At 44.4% G+C, this 12,216-nt stretch overlaps 1 protein-coding gene across 1 annotated transcript in view; it reads left to right on the plus strand.

The window, feature by feature from the left end:
* Positions 1-12,216, plus strand: part of CEP126 (centrosomal protein 126) — a 105,741-nt gene that overhangs the window by 9,466 nt on the left and 84,059 nt on the right. Inside the window, exon 3 of the mRNA XM_068266853.1 lies at positions 983-1,096. Coding sequence (XP_068122954.1) covers positions 983-1,096 — 114 coding nt within the window. The remainder of the gene's footprint in view (positions 1-982; positions 1,097-12,216) is intronic.

Raw genomic sequence — 12,216 nt, forward strand, 5'->3', positions numbered from 1 at the left:
ACACACACACACTCACACACTCACACACACACCACTTCCTGGTTAACGCCCATGTTTTTTGTTTGTAAACACTGCCTGAAAGTGGCGATTAAAAAGCCAGGATCGAGGCAGAAATGGCAAAGAGGGATCCAGGAGATCACAGTGACTTGATTGGTATGTTTTTTTATTGTACAAATCGGACAGTACAGATTCTCTTTAAAGAGAGTCTGAAGCCAAATTAAAGATGGCTTTTAAGCTTATATTCAGCAGGAGCATGTTTGCCCCTGCTAAAACGCTGCTATCCCACGGCATAACGAGGGGTCTTTACCGCCCAAATCCCCCCTGCTACCTCCGGGGAGCGCTTCCATGTGAGGCAGGGCTATGAGCTGCAGCCCTGCCTCACACGCGTCTATCAGCGGCGGATCTCCGCCTCTCCCCCCGCCCTTCTCAGTCTGCCTTCGCTAAGAGGGGCGGGGAGAGGCGGAGATCTGCCGCTGATAGACGCGTGTGAGGCAGGGCTGCAGCTCATAGCTCTGCCTCACACGGAAGCGCACAGGGCAGCAAAATCCACGACCAAGTTGGTTGTGGATTTTGCAGGGGGGATTTGGGGAGTAAAGACCCCTCTTTATGCCGCGGGATAGCAGCGTTTTAGCAAACATGCCCCTGCCGAATATAAGTTTAAAAGCCATTTTTAATATGGCTTTAGACTCTCTTTAATGAATACAGAGTGTTTTGCTAACATGAACTAGTCTTTGAATGTAGTGTCAGGTGCTGCTGATCTTATCTAATGCAGCTATGGCATGCAGGAAGAGCAATGACTATCATATTTAATGTTACGTGTTATAGTTGCTGGCAATCGCATTGGACAATATTAATAGCAGCTGTGAGTAGTAGCAGTCACTGAGTCACCCATGTGACATGGCCCTTACTATAATGTTTTATTATTTTATAGTCTCCGGGGAAAAGTCATTCTCATTTTTCCTTAACTGCATTTTATTAAAAGAAATATACAGCTGGAAATAGACCTGGAAGAGGAGCGACAAACTTTGCTGGAAGAACAGAAAATAATCAGACAGAGAGCTCAGAAATTATCAGTTGAGACAAATCGACGAAGAAAGTAAGCCAAATGTTTTGGTTCTCATTTATAATGTTGAGTTTATTATCATCAATCTGTCCTTGTTTAAAGCGGTATCGTCACCATAAAAATCAAATTTCAACAGCAACTGGTCTGAGTGTATTAAGTGATAAAGATGCTAATCCTGCATTCAAAACTTTCAAAACTTTTTCTGCTGTTATGATTTGGAGTTATCACATACTTAAGGAACACTGGCCCTTTAGTAGTCGGTGCCAAAGAATTGCATGCTGGGGGTTCTTTTTATCTATAATCTATTCCTCCTCTTCCCTTTATTTCCCTGCCAGCTGCTTATCTGAAACCTAATCCCCTACTCACTTGTATTTACAAGCAAGGCTGAGTCTTGGAGGAGACAAGAAAAAAAGTAAAGGGGAGAAATGACATGAGGAGTTAGCCTTAACTGTGGGCAAAAGACATGGCCTCCACCAGGAACAGAATTCTCATCATTTACTATATAACATTCACTGAAATCAAAACGTGGACAGTATAATACATGTGTTATGTAAGTAGATCAAGTATTTATCTACTTATATATGTGTTTTTCCCTGGCATAGTATGGCTGATCCTACTGCTTTAATGGAGGGAGACTCAGAGGCCTGTGCTGTACATTTATCTCACTCCTTGTCTCACTGTGGCTTGGTTCACACATAAAAAGGTGTCCAGTCCTGTTCTGTCAGTTTTTGAAAGTTTGCATAAGTTTTGTATGTGTTGCTACGGATGGGTTCACACATAAATCTGGACATTTCCGGTCCAGTCAAGTGAAACTGATAGAAAACTGACAGGACCTTACTGAACCAGAATAGCAATGTGCAGAATTATTTATGAAACAGGCCAAAGTGATAGAGAACTGATGCATAACTGACAGCAGGGCTGTGGAGTCGGTACAAAAATCATCCGACTCCAACTCCGACTCCTCAATTTATGAAACTACCGACTCCAACTCCGACTCCAGGTACCCAAAATTGCTCCGACTCTTCGACTCCGACCCCTTAGTCTAATACTTACCAGGGCTGTGGATTTGGTACAAAAATTATCCGACTCCTACTCTGATTCAGTTTATGAAACCACGACTCTAACTCTAACTCCGGGTACCTCAAATTGGTCCAACTCAGACTCCACAGCCCTGACTGACAGTACTGAACTGGACCAGAAATGTACTGATTTATGTGTGAACACTAGGGCTGTGGAGTTGAAAGCGAAGTTGAGGAGTCGGAGCAATTTTGGGTACTTGGAGTCTGAGTCGGTGGTTTCATAAACTGAGGAGTTGGAGTCGGATGATTTTAATACTAAATCCACAGCCCTGGTAAGTATTAGACTAAGGAGTCGGAGTCTGAGGCATTTTGGAGTCGGAGGTTTCATAAACTGAGGAGTTGGATAATTTTTGTATAGACTCCACAGCCCTGCTGAACACAGTCTAAGCTGTTTGCATTTGCTAACTGTCACTAAAGGTGCCCATGCATCATAATGATCCATGCACAGTATGTGGCCACCCAATGGAATTCTGTCCAAAATCAATTGAATCAATGGGTCCGGCATGCGGCAAAGATCTTACTCGAGCTCAGGTCGAGTGCATGGTGATAGCGGTATTCAATTTCTTCATGAGAGGTGGACCCCCAGCCAGTCTGCCCCCATGTGTAATGTGATATCTCTCCCTCCTCTGGCCCATGGTGAGGATCTAAGCAGTGTTTAGCTAACCTGTCCACAGGCGCACTCCTCCTGTGTCCAGTGTCTTCTCTTCATCACTGCTGGGCACCTGTACCATGTGACCTGAATGCACGCAAGAGGTCATGCATGTGCCGTCAGGTCACGGAGTAAGGGCACCTCCTCCGGTGACAAGGAGAGAACACACAGGACACTGCAGGAGGCAAACCGGCAGATTGGGGAGCTGCTCCGCATCAATGCTCACCACGGGCCCAACTGTGTAAAATAACCGACTGATCACCAAGATATTGATCTGATTATTCTTTCCACAATCCAGAGACTTTTATTCTTTCAATAAAGCCTAAATTCCCCAAAAATAAATGTATCATTTTAGTATTTATTATTATTATTTCAGAACCTCAGTTGCTAAACCCCTTTGAATGACAATCTTGGAGTTGGCCTCACATGATGTTATTTCGGAATGTAAAAAGTTACTTTGCTAGTGGTTACGTCATGAAGGGCAAAGTAACAAGTCGATTTTTATACATGAGAAGTACCAGTATTTCTTCATTAAAAAATAACTGCTCAAGGACCTTCCCTAAATTTGACCTTGAAAAAGAACCTAAGTTTATGCAAAGGTAAATGTTTGCACTGGCCGTGCAATCGAAATGCAGCACTAACGATCACACACAATCTGCGCTGCTGATTTCATTCAATACAGTGAATGGGCCATCGCTGCGCTTTGTCAAAAAATGCATGTAGCAGTCCCATAGCACATCGCACTGCTACGCATCGCAGCACAGCACCCAGGATCGGAACGGCAGAAATGCTGTCTATGCACTTCGGTCATTCTTACGTGTCCATACACCATACGCGCTGCCAAAATGCACACAGAAGCACGTATGATGTGAACCAACCCTTAAAAGTTTTATTGAGCTTTCCAGTGCGCAAAAAGTGAGCCCAGGGCTGTTTTTAGGCAAGACGAAGTCTGGGGTGAGAGCTGCTTGAGGAGGCACCAAGGAGTTGTTCTTATCAGAATGCTTTAAAGCCGGATTGTCACCATAAAAATTTAAACAGCAACTGGTCTGAGTGTATTAAGTGATAAAGATGCTAATCCTGCATACAAATCTTTCAAAACTTTTTCTGATGTTATGGTTTGGAGTTATCACATACTTTAAGAGCACTGGCCCTTTAATAGCTTTTGCTATTCAGTTGCATGCTGGGGGTTCTTTTTATCTATAATATATTCCTCCTCTTACCTTTATTTCCCTGCCTAGTTGCCTTGCTGAAACATGATCCTCTGCTCGCTTGTGTTTACAAGCAAGGTTGAGGTGACTCCGCGATTGGAGGAGAAAAGGAAAGAAAGTTAAGGGAAGAAATGACATCCGTATTTAGCCTCAAACTGTGGGCAAAAGACAGGGTTCCCACTAGAAACAGAATTCTCTTCATTTACTATATAAAATTCACTTAAATCAAAACGTGGACAGTATAATACATGTGTTATGTAAGTAGATCAAGTATTTATCTACTTATATATGTGTGTTTTTTTCCTGGCATAGTATGGCTAATCCTACTGCTTTAAAGAGAACTCGAGGTGGGATTTAATTATGTTAGTGGGGCACAGAGGCTGGCTGTACACACTAACACCAGCCTATGTTGCCCCATGGTGTGCCTCCAGGACCCCCCTGCGCGCCGCTATACCCCCCCGCAGTGCTAGCGACACACAGCGTGTCGTCAGCACAATGTTTACCTCTGCCTGTCTGTTAGCGCCACTCCCCCGCCTCCTCCGTATCGGCGCTACCCGCCCGCGCCACTTCCCTCCAATCAGCGGGAGGGAAGGGACGCGGGCGGGTAACGCAGATACGGAGGAGGCGGGGGGGGGGGGGGCGGCGCTAACAGACAGGCAGAGGTAAACATTGTGCTGGCGACACGCTGTGTTTCGCTAGCACTGCGGGGGGTATAGCGGCGCGCAGGGGGGTCCTGGAGGCACACCATGGGGCAACAGAGGCTGGTGTTAGTGTGTACAGCCAGCCTCTGTGCCCCACTAGCATAAGTAAATCCCACCTCGGGTTCTCTTTAAGGAATTCTTGTACACATATGCTTGTTCCATTAAGACATGCATGATGGGAACTGCTGATATGTATAGCGAAGGCTGCCTGAATAGCATAACAATGTATGCCAGGTACTGTTCATGAGCTAATCAAGCTGTAATTGGTCTGTATTGATTGTTGCAGCTCTTCTGGATTTCCAGGACAATATTTTAACCTGTAATGCCCCAGGCTGTTCATAAACCGTGTAATGTTTTTACATTTATAGGAGGGATCGGTTATGTGGGTTGAGTGAGTTTGAGCCAGTGAGGTGTATCTGGCCTGGTTTTGAGAAACAACATTTTTGTATCTAATCTATCAGTTTGTCATTGCTGTCTGCAAAGCCAATTAATGTAGGCTACATTACTGTATATATTCGCGTATAAGCCTAATTTTTCGGTATAAAAAACGTGCTGAAAAGTTACCCCCTCAGCTTATATGCGAGTCAGTGCAGCAGAACAGATGGTGGAGCAGGTTTTGTTACTGGCAGAGGAGCTTAAGGATTGTGCACTAGTGATCCTGCTCTTGCCAGCTGGCTCCCTGCCATCTAGTGGCATCTTGAGACCCAGCTGTATCATCCTTGGTGCACATCTGGCTACGGGGAGGGGGGTGGCTTGTACTGGGGACAGATATGGCTACTGGGGAGGGGGCTATACTGGGAAGGGGGCTTATACGTGAGTCAATCACTTTTTCCTGGTTTCTGATGGGAATGTGGGTGCTTCGGCTTTTACGTGGGGTGGCTTATATGCAAGTATATACGGGTAAATTTAGGGGATGGGGGCAGGCAAAAGATGCCTTTCATGTGGTCAGAGAGAATATATGAAAGCTGGCAATACAAAGCCATAAATACACATGGATGGGGGGGTAGAGAGATGGTGGATTTGGCACCACCTATCACATTGACGCACTCTGTGTGCTCAGGAAACCACACACGTATTGATGTCAGGCAGAAGAAAACAAAAGATTCGGCGCTGCAGTGCAATTGTGCATTTAATCAAATTCATCACCTATAAAATGCAGACTAATAATGCTGAAAAACTGCAAAGTCCACTTGGGATTAGCCTTGGAAGAAGCACCGCCATGCGAAACGGCTGTTGGGATGCCCGTTTTTGCCCTACGCCCACTACCATCTACCTCACCTACGGTAGGACTCTTTCTGCTATATGCAGTCACGTTGCTTTGGATGGAAATGCCACTTCTGTGTCCTACATGTACTTTGCAGTTTTTCAGCACTTTTAGTCGGCATTTTATACTGTAAGTGATGAACTCATTTGATTAAATGCATAATTGCACTGCAGTGCCAGATATTTTGTTTTCTTCTGCCTGACATTAAAAGATGCCTTGCCTTGGGCGTCAGAATGTCCAGAAATGGCCCTGAGCCGTATAGCTGCAGTTTTTGTGAATTAGTTTTTAAACCTCTCTGGGCTTTTCAAAAACTACAGCTGAGATCTGTAGTGCTTTTGAGAATAAAGTTACAAAGTGATAACAAAACTCTCTAAACGATTTATTTTTTGTTCTGTTTGTAGTTCAGTAGAATCCCTTTATAGTAAACCCCAGGAAAAGTATTTTACTAAACCAGAAGTTTACTATATCAGAATTGGTCTTACTTTGTATGTTTCTACAGACGCATTTGCTGGGACCAGAGTTTACTATATGCAGAGGTTTACCATATCAGAGTTTACTATAATGAGATTCTACTGTAAAATAAAATGCTTATAGTGTATCCCAAAGGCACCAAAATATAAAACATGTAGGAGCAGTCTAAGGTGGACGGAACATGCGTGCTTGGTTTTGTCAAGATTAAAAATGCTGATGCAAAGTCCATTTGCTGAAATAAAACGGAATAATCTTGTAATTAAAACAGGGCAGTGAAACATTTTCTGCATCAGACTTTAATAAACGTGTTTAATATGTGTGAAACTTTGTTTTAATAGTTCTGCTTTACAAGTTCCCAAGACCTTTAGCATCACTCACGTTCGTTAATCGGGCTTCTCTGTGACTCAGTGGCTGGCTATGACTAGTCCTGGGATAACCTTCAGTCATAGCCGGCAATTGTACGAATATCAGAATCAACTTTATTCGCCAGTTGCAACAGTCGTTGCACCCGGAATTATTTGTGGTACACACAGCAATTAACATAGTGCAAATAACAACCACATAGTGCAAAACAACATGATATAACAACATATGATATTACAACTAGGCTGGGGCACCAGAGGAGCTGGAGGAGACTAGGGGGTATCATTGTGGAGGGGACTTGTGTTAAAGAGAATCTATAAGGACAAAAGTGCCCCTACAGGGTACTTACTTTGGGAGAGGGAAGCCTCTGGTTCCTCCTGTGAAGCCCCGATTTATCGCTGGCTCCCCCTGAAAATCCACTGACAAGCTTGTTGGCGGATCTGCACAGGCGCAGTAGCGCCTACAGCATGAGGCAATATTTACCTTTGGGATCCAGCATAGGTGCAGTTTAATCTTCCCCCTCAGGCTCCAGTGAAAATAGCTGAGCCCGATCGGGTCCGCTCTACTGTGCAGGCTCGGGCTCAGCTATTTCCTCCGCAGCCCGAGGGGGAAGATGGTAATGCGTCTGCACTGGATCCCAAAAGTAACTATTGCCGTCTTCTGCTGTCTGGGGGACCCACGGCTGGATCTGTCAGCACAGGAGGAAGGGGGAAGCCTCATAAGGATCAAGAGGTAAGTACTCCCCAGGGGATCTTTTTTTTCTTACAGGTTCTCTTTAAGGAGGAGGACTGCTTGGGGGAAGAAGGTGTTTCTGTGCCTGGAGGTTTTGGTGGGGGTGGTTCTGTAGCTGCAGCCTGAGGGAAGGAGGTTAAAGAAGTGACTGCCAGGGTGGGAGGGGCCGTGCGTAATCCTGCTGGCCCTGGACCTCATTCTAGATCAGGCATGGGCAAACTTGGCCCTCCAGCTGTTAAGGAACTACAAGTCCCACAATGCATTTGCCTTTATGAGTCATGACTGTGGCTGTAAGACTCCTGCAATGCATTGTGGGACTTGTAGTTCCTTAACAGCTGGAGGGCCAAGTTTGCCCATGCCTGCTCTAGATCATCATTTGTATGCCTTATTTGGAGAAGTGGCGTCCTCCTTGGTCTGCATCCATGGAACCCAGCAGTGTGCAGTGTCCTTTGGATGGTCTGCCTTGAGACATTGCCACCAACAGAGCCCAGATTCACCAGGATGGCCTTGGTGGTGATCCTTGGATTCTTTTTATTTATTTATTTTTTACCTCTCTCACTATCCTCCTTGTCAGCACAATTGTCACTTTTGGCTTTCAACCACGTCCTCTGAGATTTTCAACAGTGCAGAACATCTTGTATTTTTTAATAATACATTGCACTGTAGCCCCTAAAACTTGAAAACATTTAGAAATGGCCTTGTAGTCCTTTCCTGACTTGTGAGCAGCCATAATGCGCAGCCGCAGGTCCTCGCTGAGCTCCTTTGTCTTAGCCATGACTGTCCACAAACCAACTGCAGAGAGCTGTTCCCAATTAATCAGGGTAATTGGGATGCTGTAAGACAGCTTGGACTATTTGGAATGGTATAGAACTTTGGATTTTCCCACAGTCTGTGACAGTTTGTGAAGGGTATGAATAATTTGGGACTGGACACTTTTTGCTTAAAGGGACTCCGAGCAGTGCCTGTGGGTATGCTTTTAAGCATACCTAAAAGTAATTCATTATATCCTCACACCTACCGGCATGATGTTTGTAATTATATCCCCCTGGGTACCTTGTATTACATTGCATTGCACTGAATGGAGCTGCCGACACTGGGGAAAGTGTTGTCCTGCATAATACAATGCTGAATAAGGAATCCAACATGGCGGCCGCACAAATAACGAAAACTAAAAGGCGTAGGGTGGCTATTTATATATAATTGGAAAGAGGAGAAAGAGAGCTTCAAAATGGTATGCATCTTTCCATAGTTACTGCACTGCTCAGAGTCCCTTTAAATGTAGATAAAAGCTGAGCAATGTTTTTCTTCCACAATAATGCCTATTGTACATTGTCTTATTATCTTTTGGGAGACACCTATGTAATTTCCCGTCAAAAAAAATGACTTGCTGGTTGAATAAAAGTAACTTTAAGTCTAAATTTGCCAGAGGTATGAATACATATAGGCAGCACTGTATTTTCTGTTTGAACTTGATGGACGTATGTCTCTTTTTAACCCAAATAACTATGTATGTAACGAGGTAAAATACAGAACTGGTAATTACAGTGACAAAAGTAACAAGATGAATAAAATGTATAACAAATTCCAAGATGCAAAAGGGTGATAGAGCCCTGGCAAGCTTACAATCTAAAGGGATTGGGGTGGTGGGGGGCACGAGGTGTGATAGTATACAATAACCATTCCTAAAACGCAGTGTGTTTTTAGAATATCTAACAGGAGGCAAGTTGGCCTTAGGTCAAAGGGGAAATTGCCTAAGTTAGCGCTGATGCTTGTTGGAAATAGGGAGTTTAGAGGCAGCGTTTAAAGATATCAAAGGTTGGAGAGTGATGGATGTGTTGTGGCAGGGCATTCCAGAGGAGGCTGAAGCACGTGAGAGGTCTTGTATACGTGAACGCGAGGAGGTAATTCTAGAGGAGGACAAAAGAAGCTTTTGTGTAGATTTGAGATTGCGATTCGGTTGGTATCTCGAAACTAGGGAGGAGATGTACAAAGGAGAGAGATTGTGGAGTACTTTGTAGGTTAGGGTTAAGCCTTTAAACTAGATCCTCTGGTTAATTGGCAGCCAAAGAAGAGTTTGACAGAGATGGGCAGCAGAGCAAGAATGAGAAGAAAGAAGAATGATACTAGCAGCAGAGTTCAGTACAGATTGGAGCTGTACCAGTCTGTTGGTAGTCCACAAAGTAGTATGTTACAATAGTCCAGACAAGGTATTATAAGAGCATGAACTAACATTTTAGGTGGATGCGAGATATGTTTTTGAGTTGGAGATGACAGGAGCTGGTTAGAGAGTGAATATGAAGAACAAGAGAGAGAGAGAGGAGTCAAATAGTGCCCCTAAGCACCGTTCTTTGGTAACGATAGTCAAAGGGGTGTCATTAATATTTATTTTTATATCAGGCATAGAGGCGGAAAAATGTGATCGGTTTTACTCATATTAAGTTTTAAGAAGCGGGAGGTCATGAAAGAGGATATAGCAGACAAGCAGTCAGGATCATGTGTGAGGAGGGAGTTGAGGTCTGGGGCCGAGTGGTACAGTTGTGTATTATCTGCATTTAAGTGGTATGGAAACCCAAAGGAGTTGATTAAGTTACCAAGACCATACATGTAGATGGAAAAGAGGAGGGGGCCAAGGACAGAGCCTTGAGGTACCCCACAGACAAAGGATGTGGAGAAGAGGTCTGATCTGAATAATGCTAGGTACACACTGATACAATTTTCTGGCAGATTTACCTGCCAGACTGATTTTTTCAAACATGTCCAATCTGAATCTCAAATGATTTTCTGATCGATTTTCCAAGTAATTTCCATGAAGCTGGGCGGAAATCGATCAGAAAATCGATCGAAATTCAGATATGACATGTTGGAAAAAATCAATCTAGCAGGTGAATCTGCCTGAAAATTGTATCGTGTGTACCTAGCATAAGAGACCTTCCAGCAAGATAGGCAGATATCCAGGAGAGAGCAAGGCCTTTTATGCCTACAAATTAAAGCATCTGTAGGAGTAAGGTGTGGTCAACAGTATCAAATGCTGTTAATGATCTGTTGCCACCAACATGATAATTATGAGTCCATGATATTATTTCATGCTTCATCATGTTTGAGCTCACCCCCACGACACAGCTATGTGTTGAGTATAACAATGGGTCTGTGTCTAGCAGTGCCAGAAAACTCTCCATGATGCTTACGATATTACAGGAATCGAGTGCTTTGCCTCCTCTGTTTGTTGTATATTTGGCTTAGGCATTGGGCATATGTCTAGCTGTCTGAGCGCCACCTTGTAGCACTCACAATGCAGCTTCTGGCTTTATTGTTAGCTGCACGTTATGCGTGACTCTTTCTTCAGTTTGATTCAAGTGCCATTTAATCAATCAGAGAATTAACTGGTTGAGACGGATGTGTTGGTTGGAGGCCAGATTAATGTTTACTGACTGTCTGTTTCTGGTCCTGTCTGGGTGGACTTTCCGTTCCTTATCTTCCAATGGTTTTACATGGTCCTTTCAGCTGACAGTGTGCCCTGCAGCCTATGGCAGGCTAAAGGTGACCATACACTTAGTTTTTTTAATCGACATCCAGACAAATCTGCTAGAAATCAATGCCTCAAACGGTTCCCATTTGACTGATTTCCAGCCAAACAACGGTCGATTAGGTCAATCGCCCATTAGTGAAAATTTTGGTCTATTGATGGTGGATCAGAAGCTCATCACTAGAGGTGATGCGTTTTCAATGACTGACCTTTCCATGGCGCGGTTTGGGTCTCTGGATAGCGTACTGGTTAAGGGTTTTATCGTTGATGTAGGGTTTGAGCCTTTGACCAGGGTTCAAAACCCGGCCTCAAGCTAGTACATAAACAGTAAAGAAGTCTTCGGGCAAAGCTCCTTAATGCTCCTGGTCGCCCATGGAGTGCGCCCTAAGTGGCTGGTCTTTGAGTTAGCCAGGGGAAAAGTGTAATATAAATGTTATGTAGCTTGTCTTACTGCTGCTTTCTGTCTTCACTTCCGTGTCCCTGGGCTCCTGTGTGATGTATTGCAGAGGATAAGTACTAGAGTCCTCTAGTAAGTCACAGTGCCCCTAGTATCTGTCTTCTGCATTACATTACACACGCGCCCCAGGACTTGGCAGTGAAGGAGAAGCCTTCAGGGAGAGCTGAGACTGAGACCACACAGCAGACAGATGAGAGTGGCGGAGTATGCACAGCTGGTGAAACTTACAAGACCTGTGATAAATTGTCGCTTCACACCTTACCCTGCATTGTTGCACATCGAAGTAGATCACCACAATACTTTATGAAAGCTCTTATCGCGATGTGCTGTGATGTTACTTACCAGGCTGGTTGGATTTAGCCAAATGACACTGAAAAAAATCATAAAATTTGTCTGACCATATCCCACCTCCTCATTGAAAGACAAGCCCCTGACTGGCCCTTGGCTGACCATATCCAGCCTCCACATTGAAGCACATGGCCCTGACTGGTGCCTGTAGGTTTGCTGACCATATCCAGCCTCCACATCGAAAGACATAGCCCTGACTGGTGTCTGAGGGCCTGAGGGTTGGCTGACCATATTCAGCCTCCTTATTTAAAAGACATGGACCTGACTAATGACTGAGGGTTGGCTGACCATATCCAGCCTCCACATTGAAAGCCATGGCCCTGATTAGTGCCTGAGGATTGGCTGACCATATCCAGCC

The sequence above is a fragment of the Hyperolius riggenbachi genome, chromosome 2, assembly GCF_040937935.1.
Source record: "Hyperolius riggenbachi isolate aHypRig1 chromosome 2, aHypRig1.pri, whole genome shotgun sequence".
NCBI lineage: Eukaryota > Metazoa > Chordata > Amphibia > Anura > Hyperoliidae > Hyperolius > Hyperolius riggenbachi.